The following is a 21754-nucleotide window of genomic DNA, read 5'->3' on the forward strand; positions in this document are numbered from 1 at the left end:
AATAAATAGTACCAATGCAATATACTTTTATTTATGTAAGGCATTTGACTTGGTAACACATGACTTTATGATTAAAAATCAGAATGACACAAAGTTAACACAGCACACATTAAATGGACTCAAAATGGCTAACTGATAGGTCTCAGTGTAACTATACATGGGGAATTGTCAGCGAGCAGGTGTGTTTCCTGGGGGCCCTGGAAGGATTGGTTCTTGGCCCTGCACTATTTAACAGTATCAGTGACCTGGAACAAAACAAAATCAGTGATGAAGTTGGCACAAATGGTAAATAATGGAGAGGACAAGTCATTGATTCAGAGTGATCTAGATCACTTGGCAAACTGAGCACAAGCAAAATGTTTTAATACAGCTAATTGTAAATGTATACATCTAGGAACAAAGCATGTAGGCCATACTTATAATATGTGAGACTATCCTGGGAAACAGTGACTCAAATAAAGATTTGTGGGTCGTAGAGGATAGCCAGCTTAACATGAGCACCCAATGTGAAGCTGTAGGTCAACGGAATTAATGCAACTGTGGGATGCATAACAGTGGAACCTTAAGTAGGGAGTAGAGAGGTTATTTTACCTCTACATTTGCCACTGGTATGACTGCTGCTAGGATACAATTTCGGTGCCCACAATTCATAAAGCATGCTGAGAAATTGGAGAGGGTTCAAAGAAGAGTCACACGAATGAGTAAAGGATTAGAAAACATGCTTTATAGTGATAAGACTCAAATAGTTTGCTCTATTTAGCTTAATGAAGAAAAGATTAATTGATTATAACCTGTAAGTACCTATATGGGGAACAAATATTTAGCAATGGGCTCTTCAGGCTAGCAGAGAATGGTAGTACAGGATCAATGGCTGGAAGTTGAAGCTTGACAAATACAGACTTAAACATTTACACTTTATTTAAGAACATAAGTGCTCTCTCTCCTGCCATCCATCTCCATTCTCTGACAGAGGCTAGGGACACCATTCCTTATCCATCCTGGCTAATAGCCATTAATGGACTTAACCTCCATGAATGTATCTAGTTCTCTTTTAAACCCTGTTATAGTCCTAGCCATCACAACCTCCTCAGGCAAGGAGTTCCACAGGTTGACTGTGTGCTGTGTGAAGAAGAACTTCCTTTTATTTGTTTTAAACCTGCTGCCCATTAATTTCATTTGGTGGCCCCTAGTTCTTGTATTATGGGAATAAGTAAATAACTTTTCCTTATTCACGTTCTCCACACCACTCATGATTTTATACACCTCTATCATATCCCCCCTTAGTCTCCTCTTTTCCAAGCTGAAAAGTCCTAGCCTCTTTAATCTCTCCCTATATGGGACCCATTCCAAACCCCTAATCATTTTAGTTGCCCTTCTCTGAACCCTTTCTAGTGCCAGTATATCTTTTTTGAGATAAGGAGATCTCATCTGTACGCAGTATTCAAGATGTGGGCCTACCATGGATTTATATAAGGGCAATAAGATTATTCTCTTATTCTCTATTCCTTTTTTAATGATTCCTAACATCCTGTTTGCTTTTTTGACCGCCACTGCACACTGCGTGGACATCTTCAGAGAACTATCCATGATGACTCCAAGATCTTTTTCCTGATTTGTTGTAGCTAAATTAGCCCCCATCATATTGTATGTATAGTTTGGGCTTTTTTTTTTTCCAATGTGCATTACTTTACATTTATCCACAATAAATGTCATTTGCCATTTTGTTGCCCAATCACTGAGTTTTGTGAGACCTTTTTGAAGTTCTTCACAGTCTGCTTTGGTCTTAACTATCTTGAGCAGTTTAGTATTGCCTGCAAACTTTGCCACCTCACTGTTTACCCCTTTCTCCAGATCATTTATGAATAAGTTGAATAAGATTGGTCCTAGGACTGACCCTTGGGGAACACCACTAGTTACCCCTCTCCATTCTGAAAATTTACCATGTATTCCTACCCTTTGTTCCCTGTCTTTTATCCAGTTCTCAATCCATAAGAAGATCTTCCCTCTTATCCCATGACAACTTAATTTACATAAGAGCCTTTGGTGAGGGACCTTGTCAAAGGCTTTCTGGAAATCTAAGTACACTATGTCCACTGGATGCCCCTTGTCCACATGTTTGTTGACCCCTTCAAAGAATTCTAATAGATTAGTAAGTAATTTCTCCAGTGAGAGTAATGAACCACTGGAACAATTTGTCATGGGTTGTGGTGGATTCTCCATCAATGATGATTTTTAAATCAAGATTGGATGAATTATTTTGGGGGCGTTCCATGGGAAGGGTTATACAGGAGGTCAGACTAGATGATCCCAAAGGTCCTTTCCAGCCTTCGAATCTATGAATCATAGTACTTGACAATCCGAGGCACTGAATTCCACAAATTGATTGTACACTAAGTTCTATTTCCTTTTTCTGTTCTAATATGTGAGCAAGAACATAAAATGAGAAGAGATAAAAAAGGTATGAAGTGTCACAAGAAGGATGTTGATACACAATAAATCAAAGCCTTTATTTAACCAAGATACATCCGTTGAGAAATGGGTATAGGCAGTCATATGCCATCACTTACTATTTTAATTTCCCACAGGCAACATTTTTTGTTCATCATCAGGCCTTTTATTAATACTCTGCCAGATCTCTATATCTAACTTACCTGCTATGGTATTGATCATATTTTATATAATGACATGTCTACCTTGGAGAGTGTATGTTTACATATTGCAGGGGAGGCTGACGAATCAGCCAGTTTGTGCACACATTTTAAATGGTAAGTTTTCATTTTCAGCAGCAATATGGCCAATTACCATACTTATTAGAAATATATGAATTAGCATTGTGCAGGAGATAGTGGATTAGGAATATTTCTTAAAGTATTTTTCTTAAATTTAAAATATATTATATGATTTCAACAAGCAACTTTTGGGTATGAAATTTTAAAAGGAATCCAAACTATACATTTGTATTCATTGACAGATTAGCTAATTTTTAACTATTCTGGTATCAAAGGACTCTCCAATGCATTTTTATGCTCACCAGATTCTGAACCATATTGGCTCATTGATAGTAAGTGTATCTTTGTTTTGTATATAATGGTGGGCAGTTTATTTCAATGAAGGGAGGAAGGTACAGCGTGCGACAGCCAGAACCTCAATTGAGTTGGGAAATGTCTTATCCTACAATATATAGATAAATTGGCCTGATGTGAGCATTATACTCAATGATCAGAAATGTGAATGTAGCATAAGTAACCAGAGTATCACAATGCAATGTCTGAAAAATGCTCATCTAATCCTTGGCTTTTTTTTTTTATCAGCAATAGACAATTTGGATGTCCGTTATTAACACACTCCCTGGGAACTGGGCTAAGAACATCAATACTTTACACATACTGAACACGAAGCCTGTACAACAACTGTAACATACTATTGGGCTGATTTTCCAATTTCTGTCATAGACAATCTATTGTAAAATAACATTGATAGCCTTTTCCTTACCAACCCTGACACTTGGAACACACTTTTGCATTGTAGACCACCAACTATAGCCCCCTCTTTAGGTACATATTTTCCTGAAAAGGCCAATATTCAGTATTTTAAATCTATATCCTCCATATTTTTTTCATATTATACACAAAAAAAAACCCCACAACACCTAAGTTAAACAAATGTTGTTTAGGTTGCAAAATCAAGCCCTCAAAAGTTAGGAAATACTAAATTATAAATTACATGTTCAGTTGTAATTCTGCCCCCTTGTGGGAATGCATTATGATATAGTCTTTAATTACATGACCATTTACAATTATTTATTCCTCTTTCATTGCACAAGATAGACTGTGCTCAGGGAATGATGCAGATGTTTGATATTTTTATGTTAATCATTCAGCCTTATTTACAGTACAGCATGCAATGAATGAAGGATTACACATTTCCTTATGGTCTTTTCTAAGGAGCTCATTTCCAAGGTACCTGAGTGTCACATAAATAATGAATTTATGTTCATTGTGAGCAGAGAGTGTTTTTATTCCCATTTTACAGATGGGTAAGCTAAGACAAAAAGTCTTTTCTGAGGCCACATCAGGGATTTCCTTACACCCCCATGAATTTCCCCAACACCCCTGCAATGGACAGCTAGTACATACAGTGTTGCCAATTTAGTCATTGGTTGGAAATTTGAATTGGAATTGAAACATTAATACACCCTCTTAAAGCATATACAGTGTATGATAAAATACTTGTACCTGAAAAAGTATAATAGGTTTGAAAAGTACAAAGACTAGCTTCTTCACACTGTTGTTGTTTTTTCTGACAATATTGGCACATTCGTTTCGGCAATGTTGGTCAACCTTATAATTTCAAATTATGATTTGTAAGCCAGGTCTAAACGAGCTCTCCCCTGACAGCTAGTGATGAGCCAGGGGAGGGGGGAAAACTTCAGGACCAGATTGTATTTACATGAACTCACCTACTCTGCCTAGGTATCCAGCAGACAGAACAGTGTTGCCCAAGTTATCAATTTTGGCTGGTGTTGGGTTACAAATCACTTCAGTACTGAATGTGGGGGTCATGAAATGTTATCTTTATTGTATGAGTTAAAGGGCAGCAGAACTATACTTAGCATGTCCTCATTGAGAGGGTCACCCTCAATGCTTATTTTTTTCCAAGGTTGAGCCCCAGCACCTCTATGCTTGGCAGTTCATAGCACTCCAGGACCTCTGGGCTTGCCACATCAGTTATGAAAGTAAAAAACTTGCTTGAGCCCAGCACCTCTTTCATTATAAATTAAGCACTGGTCACCTTCAAATGAACTGCACTTGCTAAGCAAGGGGTTTGGTTGGCAGATCCCGATGGGGACAACACAGGGGTTTTCCTTGGTGGTGTGGGCTGTGCCTAAGAGTCACAGGCACAATTTGACTGCCCCTCTCCCCTATTTAAAAATAGAGCTTATTAGGCTCCATAGAGAGTCTTTTGTGACCACTAGAGCTGAAATCACTAATAATCAGGTCTAAGAGCTTAGTCCTGTTGCAGGACAGCATTTCTGTGGAAAAGACAGCCCAGCCTGTGTAACACTGACAGACCTTGGTTGTCGGAATCAAACTAGGGACCTCTGGAGCATAGTGCATGAGCCTTTACTGCATGAGCTAAGAGCCAACTGGGTATTAGCTAAGACTGTAGAGCAGACTCATTTTATCTCTCTCTTTAAGTGGTCTCGGTGCCACTAGATGGGACAAGACACCACACTCAGGAGGTGTGTGGGTTACATACTTCCCCCAGCTGAGGAAGCGCGTCCCGAGCTTCAGAGACTTCCCAGTTGAAATCCCGGACGAGCCTCCACTTGTAACGCCGACAGACCCTGGTCATCAGTGGACGGGATCGAATCTGGGACTTTTGGAACTTAATGCATGGGCTAAAAGCCAACTGGCTGTTATCTAAGGCTGTAGAGCAGACTCATTTTATCTATCTCTTTAAGTGGTCTCACTGCCACTTGGATGGGACACAATAACACATCCAGGCGGTGTTTGGGTTACACCTGGACTTGCGGTGAGTTTCCCCACAGAGACCTGAAATCATTGACAGCTGGGTGGAACCTCAAGAGACTGACTCGCAGAGGTCACAGTGGCAGTGGCAGCAGAAGGTGACGGCGCAGGGCCATCGGCAATGGTGTCGTGAATGGTGGCACAACAAATAATAGCAGCCAGAGTGAGTGGCAAGCAGCTGGAGGAACGAGCAAGGTGCCTTCTCCCCCGCTGCCCCCCAGGGTGGCAGGTGAACTCATACGAAATCATGTCTGAACTCTGGGTCTTCACTGGTCAAGGACGACAGCTATGAGTGGGGTGCAGTAGAGAGAGAAGGGAGGGCCATGTTAAAGGAACATTTGTTTGTTGGACTATGTTTTAGTGACTTTGCTCCAGAATGCTAGATTTGTGTCAGAGAAACTTATATAAATATACATTTCCTAGTAGGCCAAGATTTTTAAAACACATTATTTGCCAAGGTCATTATCTCACATTGTTGCTATCTCAAAAGGTCATTATCTTGGGGAGTTTCTGTACTAAACATTTTTATTATAATATAATTTTTACATGAGAACATAAGAATGGCCATAATAGGTCAGACCAATGGTCCATCTAGCCCAGTATCCTGTCTTCTGACAGTGGCCAATGCCGGGTGCTTCAAAGGGAATTAACAGAACAGAGCAATCATTGAGTGATCCAGCCCCTGTCATCCACTCCCAGCTTCTGGCAAGCAGAGGCTCTCAGACCACGGTGTTGCATTCCTGCCCATCCTGGCTAATAGCCATTGATGGACCTATCCTCTATGAACTTATCTAGTTCTTTTTTGAACCCTGTTATAGTTTTGGCCTTCACAACGTCCCCTGGCAAAAAGTTCCACAGGTTGTCTGTGTTGTGTGAAGAAGTACTTCCTTTTGTTTGTTTTAAACCTGCTGCCTGTTAATTTAATTGGGTGGCCCGTAGTTCTTGTGTTATGTGAAGGAGCTTATTCACTTTTTCCACACCAGGCAAGATTTTATAGACCTGTATTATATCCGCTCTTAGTCCTCTCTTTTGCAAGCTGAAAAGTCCCAGTCTTTTTAATCTCTCCTCATATGGAAGCTGGTCTATACCCATAATAATTTTACTTGCCCCTCTCTGTAACTTTTCCAACTCCAATATACTTTTTTGAGATGGGGCTCCAGAACAGCACACAGTATTCAAGATGTGAGCATACCATGGATTTATATAGTAAAAGTGGAGGAGCTTGGTTTGCCAGACCGATCAGCAAAGCCAATACTGACAAACTATGTGAAAAGGCTGCAAAACACCAATCCGCTGGAGTCGAGACTGAATCGACATGCAGAAAGCTTTATGAGCCAGTCATTGTCAAAGTCAATTTCAGAAGTACTTAACGAGGTGGTTAAAAATGCTGGAGACACTACACAATTTATTCAAACAAACATGGCTATCACATCGTACTGTCTCTTTAAACAAGAGATACCACACACTACAAACTGGAGTCCAATGTTAAGTGCATTGTCATTTGTTAATTCTGCAGTTGGACACTGATTCCGACCAAGACCAGCAAATGCTCACTATCTTTCTGCAAGAAATTCAACTGGCTAGTTAGAAGCTGCAGTGCAACATTGAAAGACTCAGCAGTTGAAAAAGTGAAGAACTCTCTCACCACATTCACAAAATTTGCTTACATGGCTGATAAATGAACCAATGCAAATGGATGTCAAGTATTAAGTCACTGCGTACATTATCTTGATGTCAGTGTTCGGACAGTGGCTGAATTTCTAGATGTTCAGATTATAGAAGACACATAGGCTGCATCTCTGACAACCCACATCTTAGAAGAGTTAAATGCTTGTAAATTGAATCCCAAAGAGATGGCTGCTTGTGCATTTTTTGGAGCTGCAAACTTCTCTGGAAGACATAGTGGAGTATGAGCTCTACTCAAAGAAAAGTGTAACTCTAATCTCTCCAATACACACCACAGAGGCCATCTACTCCAGCTAGCACCAGTACAAGCTGCAGAATCTTCAAAAGGCATTTGAAAAGCTATAAATTTAATGTCTTCATTATGCTGTTTTTTCAGCAAAAGTTCAAAAGAACTGAGCGTCTTGGAAAATATAGACGATTCACTGGGACTCAAGTTCAAATTAGTCCAACCTGGGAAAACCCGCTGGCTTTTTCATGAGCAATCTTTGGTTGTTGTGTTAAAATTACTGTAACCATTATTATTAGCTTTGGAAAGTATCTACTGAGATGGATGGATCTAATCAGTGAGGCTGGTGGGACTACTTTTGTTACTAAGCTCAGAGAAGACAATTGCCATTCTCTATTATAAGTCTACTGTTGAAACCACTTGGGTCATTAAATAATGCCATCCAGGCATCTGCTACAACGGTAGTAGATCTCTGTCCAGCAATGGAAGCTACACTTGGATCAATCCGAGAGATATCCATTGAAAACGTAGCGGAAGAAGCAAAAACTTCAGTTCAGAAGTTGGCTAATTAGGGCACTTAAATAGACTCCTTAAATGATGAGGACAAGAAGTGTTTGTTAAACCAGATGAAAAGGTAAAAGTACACAGACACGATTCTTATATCTGTACAACAGCAACTTCTGGATTCTATCAACCTTTACATAGCTCTTACAGATGCCTGTCTTATAAAACACCAACAGTTGAGTAGAGATGGCACTACCTGCAATGGGGCTGCTATGTGATCAGGACAGAATAGAGAATTTGAACACAGAGTGGCATATCATACAATAAACAAATGAAGATTTGACTTTAACTTCTTCTTTATCATCACTAGTGGTTTGACCTAATTTTTGTGCTATGTTTCCTGGGATGAAAGAAGTAGGAATTCATCTGTTGCTACTCCTAGTCACAATAGCTATAGTTGAACATTCTTTTTCCTCATTGAATAGAATTTTTTTGTGTTCTGAAAGAAGTTGCCTTCTGCATGATCATGAGCATATCATGAAGGACTGGAAGTACCAGATATATGAGAAGCCACCAAAAATGAATGCACTGCATTCGAGAAGTTCATTAACAGGGTTGTACAAAAATATAACAAGAAACCATGAATTATGTAGATATAGTACTTCACAGTAGACTTGTGTAGCCAACATTAATGTGTATGATGATTTTAAAACATGAGTTAAATCTAATACAATGATTGTGAAACATTTTTCGTTTTTTCCTATGGTGCCATACAGCCCACCTTCAACCTAACTGTCTCACCCTTCATTGGTCCTCACCTCTAGGCCCCGTATTTTTTAACACTCCACCCCTCATTTCAATTCCTGGGGAAAACACTGGTTATTAAAAATCAACATTAGTGGTCCAGCAAGTTCCACAGCCAGCTCTTTTTAACACTCTTTAAAAAAAAGTTATCTGGACCTGCTAATTTCAAAATGTTTAATTTTAGTAACTTCTGTTTAACATCGTCCAGAGATACTAGTGGAATGGAAAGAGTTCATCATCGCCATATGTATAATCTTTTTCCTCCCAGTTACAGAAAAGATTCTTTTCTTGAACACTTTCACCATTATTATTGTTCCTAATATAATTTTTAAAAAAAACACCTTATTGTCCTTAATTCTGCTGGCCATAGATTTATCATTCTTTCTTTTTGATTCCCTTATCAATTTTCTAAAATTCCTAACTTCTGATTTAAGTTCATTACTATCAATTTCCATTTGTTATATAGTTTGTAGCTGCCTTCACTTCCCCTCTAAACCAGTTTTTTATTTTATTTTATTTAACTAGCACAGCCTTCTTCCTCAGTTATGGGGTTATGCGTTTTGATCATCTAGTAAGATGTTCTTAAATGATTCCCAATCTTCACTCACATTTTTCTGATTAAATTCTTCCTTCCAGCTGATTTGGCTGATAATTGTTTTCAGTTTTGTGAAATTGGCCCTATTAAAGCACTTATTATTGGTCTGGACTTTATTCTGTTTGCATATTATAAAAGTGATCAAGTCATGATCACTTGTACCTAAGCTACCATTAATTATGAATTCTGTGATCAGTTCCTCTTTATTGTCCTAATAAAGAATTCCCCTATGTTGGCTGTAATACTTTCTGAGTAAGGAAATTGCCATCTATAATATTTTAGAAATTGCAAGGATGTTTTAATATTGGCAGCATGAGACTTCCAGCATGCCACTCAAATTGAAATCCCACATGATAATGCAGCTTTTTTTCCCTTACACATTATAAATAGGTATATAAGGAGGTGGTCATCCTGTCCCCTATTGTGTTTTGGTGGTCTGTAACAGACACTGACTAATACCTCATTTTGTGTTTTATCTGTTAGGATATTGATCCATTAACATGCAAGATCACTTCTGAGTTATCAGTGAAACAGGTAATGCTATTTTTGACAGCATGCCACTCCCCCTCCCCTTTTGTCCACACTATCCTCCTCAATAGGTTATAACCATGAATTAACATTCCCCTAGTGTGACTCATACCAGCAGGTTTCAGTAACTAGATTGAATTTATGCTTGTAAGTGAGCAATTCCAGTTCCCCGTCTTTGCTACTCAGGTTCCCACCCTTGCTATATAAGCAATTCTGGAATTTCTTCTCTTCAGGTCTTTTGGTTCCTTGATTAATTTTGTTCACAACATATCGATTTTGAGTTGACTGAGTGCCAGTAGTATGCTGTCACTGTATGCAAATCATCCATTGAAGGCCCCCCAGACCAGCTGTGCCCATGAGACAGTTCTGTCCAGACCCCAAATACACAAACAAAATGGTGTTCTATGTACAGTGTGACTGCGCATGCACCATACATGTTAGGTCACAGTGCATGGAGGATTCCGTTTTCCATGCAAGCATACAGTTACATGCCTGACTAAACATATCATGGCACAGCACTGCTGAGTCCTCATAGTGGCCAGCTTTCACCGCTTCTCCCCCCTGCTCCCCCCAAAAAAAGCTAGTTCATTTCTCCTTTAAGAACATTTGTAATTATGGATGTTCAAATAATAGGTTTATAATAGGTGTAATAAAATATTATGCTACATGGCATAAACTGATCCTCTGCACGGATTGTGAAATGTATACCTCTTCTACTGCTCATCATACACACCCTTTGCAGCATTGCATAATCAAGTGCGATTTCAGAGGACATTTCATTTTTTTTCCATGGAACAGCAGTTTTTGGCCACAGCCAGGATTCCAAAATAATGATGTAATCTGGTACAGCAAATCCTCTGTTCCTACTTAAGTTTTTCTTAAGCAAGTAGTAAATGTACCTGTAAGTAATGCCCCTTAGAATAAAAGTATTGTTGATAAACTTTTCCTAGTCATCTTATTTTCAACTGCTTATTTGCTATGTATCTTTGAAATGTCTTGGGCTCTCATCCTGAAAACACTTAAACTATGTGCATAACCCCATTTACTTCTATGGTACAACTCACATGTTCAAAGCTACTGATTTGCATAAGTATTTGTATGATCAGGCTCTTCTGTTGTCACTTGGCAGACACCCAGATTCAAATCTAACCTTGAAACTTTGCTTCCTTGTGGGACTAAGATGAAAATACTGATTTAATTATGTGAATAAGCTATAGAATTATAGAAGTGTAGGACTGGAAGGGATCTTGAGAGGTCATCTAACTCAGCCCCTGCTATCAAGGCAGAACTATGTAATAACTAGACTATTCCTTACAGGTGTTTGTCTAACCTATTCTTAAAAACCTCCAGTGACTGGCATTCCATAACCTCTTTAGGCAATTTGTTCCAGTGCTTAACTACTGTGATAGTTAGGAATTTTTTTCCTAATGTCCAACCTAAACCTCCCTTGCTGCAATGTAAGCCCATTCCTGTCCTATCCTCAGAAGTACAACCTTTTATATACTTGAGAACTGTTATCAGGTTCCCTCTCAGTCTTCTCTTCTTCAGACTAAACAAACCCTGTTTTTTCAATCTTATCTCATAGATCATGTTTTCTAGACCTTTAATAATTTTTGTTGCTTTCCTCTGGACTTTCTCCAATTTGTCCACATCTTTCCTTTTCATCCATGGGAAGACTCAGAAAGGTTTATGTTTTACAGGAAGAAGCTCTCTTCCCCATAAATGCAGAATGGTCTAAGTATTAGGCCTTGGCCTGACAGCCAGAATTCTTTGTCCTATTGTTGCAACTGTCACTTATTTGCTGTTCATTATTAGGCATATTTTAAACATCTTTTTTTTTAAATGTCTGTTTTCCAGAAGATCACTAGGAGTACTGTGAACATTAGTCAATGTATCACTGTAAAACTTTCCTCTGTCATCAGAATAAATGCATGAATTGTTTCCAGTGGTGATGGCTTGCATTGCACCATTCACACTCTCTTAGCAGGTCACCTGTGCCCCAGTAGCATCCATTCACAAGACAGCTCACAGGGATTAGGGTGCAGTCTGTGGCCATTGATGTGGAATCAGTCTGTGTGTCCTCTGTGGTAGTAGACAACTGCTATGCCTACATCTGCTTGCTACATCATTGTACCGTGACACACTTTTGTCCACCATAGAAACTGTTGAGCTCCTCACTATCAAACCAATAGCTGAGAGCACGGGTCAGCAGTGAGTGTCAGGGTATGTACCACACACAGGTATGCCTGTTCAGTACACCTCTGGGGCCCCATCCTTCTCCGAGATCCCTTGCAGAATTTGCCTGGGCATGCAAGGACCCAGTTACCTGTTGGTACCACTCAGGAGATACTGCAATGGTCTTGCCAGTGGGTAGGCTATATACCAGCAGGGAGGACATATTAACTCAGCCTTCTTTTCATTGCTAGCTGGTGGCCACTGATGATAGTAATAGAATCACTACATTGTTCAGCATCACTAGATGCTCCATGTAGATCTATGTCACTAACCATGTGGTAGCACCAACAGAGGTCATGCTGGAAAGCAATAGTCAACAATGGGGTAACCCAGATTGAGATCAACCACCGATGGTTTTTGACGCACAGAGGCTGAGTCTAAATAGTGGCAGACTGAGCAAGCACAGATTGTAATCCCTTCCTCAGTACTGAGATACTTACACACTTCCTGAGGAAAGGACTGTCACTAGTGCATCGATCTCTTTAGCCACAGCATTACTCATGGAACATAAAACCGTCGTCCATGTCATCTCCACTGATGAAGGGCAGCAACCCTGCCCTGCTCCTTCTCACTAAGTTCTGACCCCTCCTCCAAGCGCATTCCATCCCCTCTCCTCCCCGGACCTCCTGCACACACAGCTGATCACGGCAGGCAGGTGGCGCTGGGAGAAAGGAGGAGGAGTTGAGTGGTGGGGTAGATAGGAGGATTGCCCGAGGGTGCTAAGCACCCGCTAATTTTTTCCATGGGTGCTCTAGGGCTGAAGCACACCCAGAGTTGGCACCTATGGCCGAGACCCTTGTACCCTCACTCTGTTTGACTTAATTGGGACAGTGTGTGGGTGCAGGATTGTGTGCTAGCAAATCTCATTGTATCAGTACTGCCACCCTTAACAGATCACAAATTATAAGATGGACCACCAGAACTCCAGAGATTGCCACCCCCTCCCAAACCAAGATTTCAACTTTAGAAGATATTGTGGGGGTTTTGTCTCTTCTAATTTTTGAATCCCCCCTTCCCTTCCCTAGGGTTTGTGTAAGACAATTAGTGTCTCTCCCAGTTTTCTTGGGAAAATTGATTTTGGGCCCAGCTGCAGGAGCTCTCAGCCCCACATCAGCCCATCCCGCTCCCATCAATGAATTCTGCCCCAACGCTCCACCCCACCCCTAGCAGTTCAATACCCCTCAGTTCAGCTCCCCTCAGCCTCTGCTTCTCATGGGGTTATTCACCCCATTCTTTCCCAGGAGGCCCCAACAAGTCTTGTTGTATTAATTTAAATGGACCACATGGGACACAGATGCTAACATAACCCAGTCATTATCCAACATTAAACAGTTTTAAACAAGATTCAGGTGTTGGTAAACAGAGACCTGAGCCTGCTTAGTACATAGCTAACACACCATGAAAAATCCTTTCATTAATGTACAAAAAAGAAGTAAAAACAGTTACAGCGTTAGAAATGTAAAGTAGTAAGTAAAGGCTTTTATTTTAACAACATCCCTTGGTCCCTTTCCCTTTAGCTGCAGAGAAATTGTAGAAGGAAAAACACCCTTCTTTGACAGTCTCTTAGATGGTATCAAAGATTATAACGGTTCTTTTGTGGGGAAAAGAGAATACATTAGTTGAAATGAGCTGTAGCTGTAGTTATTGCTGTTGCTGTTAAAGTCCGAGCCTGTTTTTTAGAAAAAAAACCCAAGGCGTACACACACAGAAGGAGAGAGGAAAGAACAGCAAAGCCAGAAGCTGTATTTTTCTGTCTCTGATGCTGACTTTCACTTTCCCCCTCTCTGCTGGAAAAACACAGGCTTATTACACCATCTTATTAGCCACTCTGAGACCTGGCAAACTCATCTTGGCATCAGGCGGTTTAGGGCATTGATTTAGCTGCCTCTTTCTTGTCACAGACTTACAGCACTGTTGCAAAATATGCAGTCTTGACCGGCTAAGCAAGACTTTTTTTAAATAGAAGGAAAAAGGAGAAAGAGAGGAATGAGAACAAATAAGATAGGGAAGAAAAAAGGACACATTCCATAGACGTGTAGGGGTGGGAGGAACCTAGAGAAGTCACCAAATCTAGCCCACTGCACTGAAGCAAGACCAATTAAACCAAGAGCATCCCTGATAGGTGTTTTTCTAACCTGTTCTTAACAACCTCCAAAGACAGGGGTTCCACAAACTCCCCTGGAAGCCTATTTCAGAGGTGGTGGGGAGACAAAGGGCATGTCTACACTGCCCCACAGTTTGGACTAAGGTGGTATGAATAGCACTGGGTACCGAAGTGCTGCACTGAAACTCCTCTTCCCCATATGGATGCTGCATGCATGAACTTTAATTTCTCAGGACCTTTAAGTTTGTGCCTGCAGCGTCCACACTGGGAAGTTATAATGCAGTACTTTGGTACCTTATTTCAAGCTGCAGAGCAGTGTAGACATCCCAGGTCTCAAATCCCTGCGGATGGATGGGATTAAGCTGATGGAGGTGGCTTTTTATGTGTCTCCCTCTCTCTGGCCCCGTTGGGTCAGGACATGTCTCAGGATTAGGTGAAGAAGTTCAGGAATCCCAGGAAATGGTGGAAGTGGCAGCAGTGCTCAAGTAGCCAAATTTTCTCCCCTCAAGTCTCTTTTTTAAGGACCCCAAAAGGGAGTGATGGGTGGAATAGTCTGGCCCCTCATTACTTTATCTAGCAATTAGGCCCAACACACCAATTTTGGTTTATTGATTTTCGATCCTTAATTCCTAGTTTACCAGACATGATCTTAACATAGCCCTGGAGTTATACCAGTAAAGACTTTTTGTATGGACTGTTTCAGCTTTTCTGTCTCCCTTTCATATCATTCCCATCAACATGTATTGTTATCAGTTATTGTATATCTTATACACTTTCACTTTTCTCAGCTGAGCTCACAGTTAGGCCCAGTATTACAATAGCCCCCCCTTTCCCTTCCAGCTGGGGAATGGGCAGCTCCAGGAGCAATTCACCCCTTCCCAGGCAGGTGTTGCAGGGAAGGATGAGGAGCAGAAGTGCCATCTTGTCCTCATTTGCTCACAGGAGAGGAGGGGAGAGGAGCCACCCTGTGGGCTCTTTATAGCCCTGCTGTGAGAATGGCTTTGATTTGCTATGGGGAGGAGAAGAGAGAGCTCTTCCTGCAACAGCTTTGACTGGTTATTTTGCCCTAGGAGGCAGGCAAATGGCGCAGCCATCCAGAGGGCACAAATTCTTGACAGGTCTAGAGCTTCTTGCATTATCAGGAAACTGGCTCTGATGATGTCACTGGTGAAAAAAATCACGGACGTTGATAACTTTGTTGTATGAACAGGTTTGAGAGGCTGCCTCTGATCATAGGCTCCATTCTGACAACTGAGATTAATTGAGGTATATGTTTTACTATTACCTAGATCTGTGCTCCGTGGCACTCGTGAGAATATAATAGATTTGCAATCATTGGGATTTTACAAGAATTTGGACTAACCAATTGACTTCTAGTTTTCATTCATTAAACCTTCCATATTACTTCTAACTCGGCATGCAGCTGAATTGCAAGAAACAACTGAAGGTCATTTTTAGTACTTTTAGCTTGCTTAAAGGCTGGATTACCAACTGAATCTTTTGGTTGTGAGAAAAAGCTGGTGCTGACTTAGGCCGTTAGTACGGGATGTAAAATAACTTGCATAATGTAAATGACACAACAATAGCGTATTGTTTATAGAAGAAATATAGAATCATGGCCTGATCTGAAAAACTCCTTTACATAAATTCCATTGAAGCCATGTGTCTATAGATGGCTTTAAAACAAACATGCAGCTGAAGTAACTATTTGCAGGATCAACCAGTCCTTTAATTGTTTTGCAGCACTGGGTTGATATAGACAATGGCATTAAGATACTATGCTACTGTAAGAACCTGAAAGAAATGGAAATTGGGGATTGTCCATTGCACCTGCTCTGACTTGTTTGCTTCACACATTGTTGAACTATTTTTATCTTGTGTTAGTAGAAATACAAGTATCTGACGTTATATCTTGTGTGTTTTAGATTTTCTACATTAAACTAGCAATAAGCATTTGATTCATTTCAACATATGTAAACACATCTTTATTAAAAAAGATTGAAAGAATAACTACAGTAGAACCTTGGAATTATGAACACCTTGGGAATGGAGGTTATTCAGAACTCTGAAATGTTCGTTACTTTGAACAAAACATTGTTTATTCTTTCAAAAGTTTACAGCTGAACACTGACAATACAGCTTTGAAACTTTACAATTTCTGAAGAAAAATGCTGTGCTTTTCATTTACTCTTTTAGTAGCTTACGTTTAACACAGTATTGTGCTGTATTTGCCTTTTGGGGGGGGTCTCTGCTGCTGCCTGATTGCATACTTTCAGTTCCAAATTTGGTCTGTGGTTGACTGGTCAGTTCGTAACTCTGAGGTTCTACTGTAGCTTTTGTTTGGCCTTTTCCTAATATGGAAAGAACTGAATACACAAAAAGGCACACGGATCTTAATAGAGTGCAATTTCTAGAGAGAATCAACTATATGACATCAACATTTGTCTGACAAAATGGTCAACCAGTGAACAATTCCTGTGATTCTCATCCTTTTTCCATACCCTAAAACCCTCTTTTGGTATATTAGGACCCCTACTCCCAGAATCGTTCTGCTGTCTATCTGCATAACCCTCCCATTTAGAAATATAGAAAGTCATGATGCCCAGGTTGTGTACCCCTCCCTCATCCATTAAAGTAATCCTAAATTATTAATGGATTTATAATGAAGTGCCACAGCAGTTACTATATGGAATTTTAAAAGGGTAGTACCATTAGAATTGAATTTGGTTTTTTTCCCCATCAAAAGTCATAATTTGTCAACACTTGTCTCAATATTACTTCAGATTACCCACTGTTTTCCCTATAAGTAGGACAGGAGGTGATTGTGATAACAGTTGGCAAATGTTAATGTTATAGACTCAATGTTACATTAGGTCACTACTGGCAGGGCCACCCAGAGGATTCAGGGGGCCTGGAGCAAAGTGGGAGAGCGAACATAAAAAAAGGCGCCACCCGCAGTGGCGCTTGTACTCATCGGGTGACACTCCGAGTCTGTGGCGGTGGTGGGTCCTTCACTCGCTTCGCGTCTTCGGCAGCACTGAAGGACCCGCCACCGAACAGCCACCAAAATGTGGAGCGAGTGAAGGATCCGCTGCCAAAGTGCCGCCGAATACCCGGAGTGAGTGAAGGGCCCGCTGCCAAAAGACCAGAACCGCTGCCAGGTGAGTAAAAATTAAAAAGGCGCCTCTAGCCAGGGAAGAGATTCTCGGCCAGGGCTCGTGGGGCCCCTGCGGGGCCCAGGGCCTGGGGCAAATTGCCCCACTTGCCCCCTGATCTGGGCGGCCCTGACTACTGGTGATGTATAAGTGCTTTATTGAACTATACCTGGATCTGTCGCTCTTCTTAAATTTAGATATTTGTTTTTAAAATTTGCCATCATACATCAGTGTTAAGTAAGGGGCTGGTAACGAGCACAGTGGTATTTTATTTCTTAATCCTGTAAAGGAAGTAAGTCATTGTTCTTCTTTCTTTTTCTGCTCTGATTAGTCCCTCTTGTGCACTGGTCACCAGACTCCTCTATCCTATATATGTAGTTCTGTATAATCTTTACTCTAAAGTGCTGAGAGCTCTATAATAGTAAAGGCAAATTTGTATGGTTTAAGTTCACTTCTTTACCTATGTCAGAGGATCTGACAAATGTCCATTACTGAAAAACAGAAAAAGAAAATTCAACTTTTTTGTACACCTGTTTTAAAACCAGCTTCTATTGTGAGTTGAATCACTTTAATGGTGTTCATTGGGATTATGGACCAGCCCAAACCGCGCAGCTCTGTGGGCCTTAATTCACTTAGTGCAGTTTGCCAAAAAGGGACCCCATGGCCAAAAAGGTGTGGGTTCCAAAAAATGACCAAAGAAGGCAATTTTTTTCTGTCAACAGCAAGCAGAAATGCCTAAGTGAGGTGTTTCTCAGGTGCACATACAAAGCTAGTCCTGGGATAGCTTATTTCTAGTTTGGCAGCCTGCCGTGATAGGAGGGTGATAAGGAGCCAACTGCCAACATGTGTTTCTACAAATATATTAGGCTGGCTTAAACAGCCTACTGCAAAATGCTCTCCCCAAGATCCTCAGATGATTTTGGAAAAATCTTGGAGGAGTTTTATTATGTGAACATTTAAAACTGTAAAACCGTGATAGATGAACTCCTGCTCCTATGTGTTTCATTGTGTGTAATGGGAAATTTTGCCCGCAAATCCTTAGACCAGTAATTGCAAATTAAATTACAGGCACTGGGCCAAATTCAGAGGTGAGTCTAAGAGAATTGGGAGGGAATATAAATTGGTATAAATTACACTGTATTTTACTTCTACTAGCCTGTATTACACTTGCTGAGACTTACATGATCAGACTTATATGATCAGGCACATTATACTCACACCTACTTACTAATTTGAAATTTACACTCCTTCTACACACCACATCTAGATTTGGCCCATAGAGTCAATGCATACCAGTCTCCCTCAGGTCAGTAATACTAATGCTTATATGATAATATTCTCTAAGTAGAGAGAAAGAGAGATACCAAATTCACAGGTGACATGGGAGGAAATGTACATTTTAGATTTCAATATACATACAGGTATGGCAGGACTCACCAGCAGGTGCTTTTACAAATAAGTTTACAAGTTCTTTTCCTTACTGTGAGAGTATTTTATAGCCCTGAAATAAAGGATGTGGTGCTACAATCCACAGGGGACAATTTTCTGATTTCCTTGGGGGTGCTCGACCCCCACTATGCCCCAGGTCCTGCCCTCAGTCCACCTCTTCCCCCAGACCCCACCCTGCTCCGCCTCCTCCCACCCTGCCACTTCCCACCCCCACTCCGCCCCAGCCCGCCTCTCCTTGCCCCATTCTTCCCCTCCCCCAAGCATGCCATTCCCTCACCCCGCCTTGTCCTGCTCCTGTTCCTCCCTCCCTCCCCAGCACCTCCTGCCTGACTCTGAACAGCTGATCAGCAGTGGGTGGGAGGTACTGGGGGGGAAGGGGCAGAGTTGATCAGCATGGCCCACCAGTGGGTGCTGAGCACTGGCTATTTTTTTCCGTGGGTGCTCCAGCTCCAGAGTACCCATGGAGTCGGCGTCTATGCTACAATCTATTTTGGGGGAGCTGTTGAAAGCAGCAGGAGAGTTTGCGCTCTGTCTTAATTTCTAACTAAAGTCAACTCTTGGGGAAGAATTGCTTCCTGGGAACTGTATATAGATGTATATATAACTGTATATAGGTGTATAGAGTGCAAATAGAACAAGTTACACTAAGAAAATACCCAGTGTCCATGTCACTGATTCCTTATCCAATGGGAAACCGACCTATAAAGCCCCAATATCTGCTGCTAATTTAGTAAATTTGTAAGGAAACAATATTCAAGTACCATTGTCTCTGAATTTACTGCAGCGGTGTTTCCTTATCATTTTTTTTAGTTTTTAAACCCACAACATCTGGAGGAATTTGATGTGGAACGAACATATATAATGTAGTGTGATGATATAACCTGAGTATATAAGAGCTCTGATAAGGTAACATTTACTAAGAGTTCTGAAACTCGGGCCCCTTGTGTTTCTGCAGAAAGTGTTGATTACGGGCCGGTGTTTGTACAAGAGCCAGATGATGTGATTTTCCCTACTGATTCTGAAGAGAAGAAAGTGTCTCTGAATTGTCAAGCACGAGGAAACCCTGCTCCTATTTACAGGTACAGTGAGTCCATTGGGAATTTTTTGCAGCTTTCAGAATGTTTGGCCAGCGTGCTCTTCTTCTGAACAGCAACATGTGGATGGGGAACAAAGGAATGGAAAGGCTCAGCAGCTTGTTCCTTGGGCTCTGAGACCAGTGGGGACTCTAAGGAGGCAAGTGGAAAAGGGAACTGGCAGGAATTATAGCCCCACGCCCCCAAAATGTGTCCATCCGTGTGGAGGGGTCTCTAGATAATTATCTGACCCACATCATTTTAGTATTTGAACAGTTCAAAATCACCAGTGTGAGATTAGGAAGTGATATCTCATTTTACAGATGAGGAATTGAGGCACGAGGTAAATTAAGTGACATGCCCAAGGTTACACCGGAAGTCTGTGGATGAGCCAGGAACTGAACCCCAATTTTCTGCGTTATAATCCAGTGCCCTGTCCTCTACATCTTCATTTATACATTGAGCAAATGGGTAGGCTCTTGCCTCTAAATTTCCATGTGGACCTCCCCCAGCCATAGAAACACAGAAGGACGAGGTGTGCTGCTATTTGCTCACCCCACTACCATCTGCCCTTTGCAGGGATCAGCTACTGAACTCCACTGGTCATGGGCAACACGAGCACTTCCCACAGGCCCCGCTGTCTCTCTACGAGTTAGCGATGGGCACACTCCAGTACTCTGAGCATCTCCCTGGAGTGTCCAACCCCTTTTCAGTATTCACAGATCCAGGCTCCCAGAGAAACTGTACATCCAGTGTACCAGTTCCACCTCAGATCACACTCCACTTAACACACAGTACATAGATATATTTATAGGGAAATAAAGTATATGTTTATTTAACAAAGGATAGAGATTCCAAATAGATGCAAATAGAAGTACTGGAAACAAATGGTTACATATAAGCATTGATAAGCATATAAGATTCCAAAAGGCTTGATTGTGATATGCTGTTATTTGAAAATGGGACTTTGAAATTTTTAAAAGCACCTTTAAAGGTTTTTAAAAGTAAAGTTTAAGAACTAGCCAACCATTTTTCCCCTTCCCACTCCCTCTCACCCCACAAGCCACCCATTCCTCAACTAGGTGCTGTGTGTTCCTCATGCAGAAACCAGCATAGTTTTTTTCATTCTTAACTACCTACATCTGAGTAGCATAAAACTGATAAGTAAAATATTACTATTTCTGTCAGACTTTAGGCAAAAATAAGATTTTCTTTCACCAGTCAACTAGATTTCCATTTCATTTGACATCTCACCTGAAAATCTGTCTTAACTCTGTAACTGTCTTATTCAACCCTTCAAAATTTGTGAGGTATTTTTATGGTATTGTTTTCTTGAATAAAAAGGAAGAACTAGATTTTTTGTTGTGTAGTGGCTGAAGCTTTCCCTCTATTATTGTGAGACAGTACCAAAAATACTACTACTGCTACAAAACAAACAAACAAACAAATCAGCATCACTGAAACATTCCCTGAAAAAAACAAACATCTTGATGCATTAAAGGAATCCACATTTTGGTTCTTGCATCAGTAATGACCAGAGTGTTTCCTGCAACTGTCATTTTGATCAGGGCCGGCCCTAGACCAAATGGTGCCCCAGACAAGGAGCATCTTTGGTGCCTCCCCCCCATTTGTTAAACTTTTGAGTACTTTATTTTTATTGCATTTTGAGCCCATTTCACGAGTTGGATGCATGATTTACACACATGATTTATCCCTGTCATATAAAATGATAAATTTGTATGCTAGGATCTGTGAATATATGAGCCCTGCGCCTCCCAAGTCCTGCACCCCCAGGTGGTTGCCTGGGTCACCTGCCCCTAAATCCAGCCTTGATTTTTATGATTGTTTGAATGAAAACAGGGTT

The 21754-nt window shown here is 40.9% G+C and overlaps 1 protein-coding gene across 2 annotated transcripts in view; it reads left to right on the top strand.

Moving 5' to 3' along the window:
• CNTN5 (contactin 5) overlaps positions 1 to 21754 on the top strand; it is a 965708-nt gene that overhangs the window by 586268 nt on the left and 357686 nt on the right. For both annotated transcript variants that reach the window (XM_039485717.1, XM_039485709.1), the window contains one exon: positions 19773 to 19896. In XM_039485717.1, the coding sequence (XP_039341651.1) occupies positions 19773 to 19896 (124 nt within the window). The remainder of the gene's footprint in view (positions 1 to 19772; positions 19897 to 21754) is intronic.

This window comes from Mauremys reevesii, linkage group 1 (assembly GCF_016161935.1).
Source record: "Mauremys reevesii isolate NIE-2019 linkage group 1, ASM1616193v1, whole genome shotgun sequence".
Classification (NCBI taxonomy): Eukaryota; Metazoa; Chordata; order Testudines; family Geoemydidae; genus Mauremys; species Mauremys reevesii.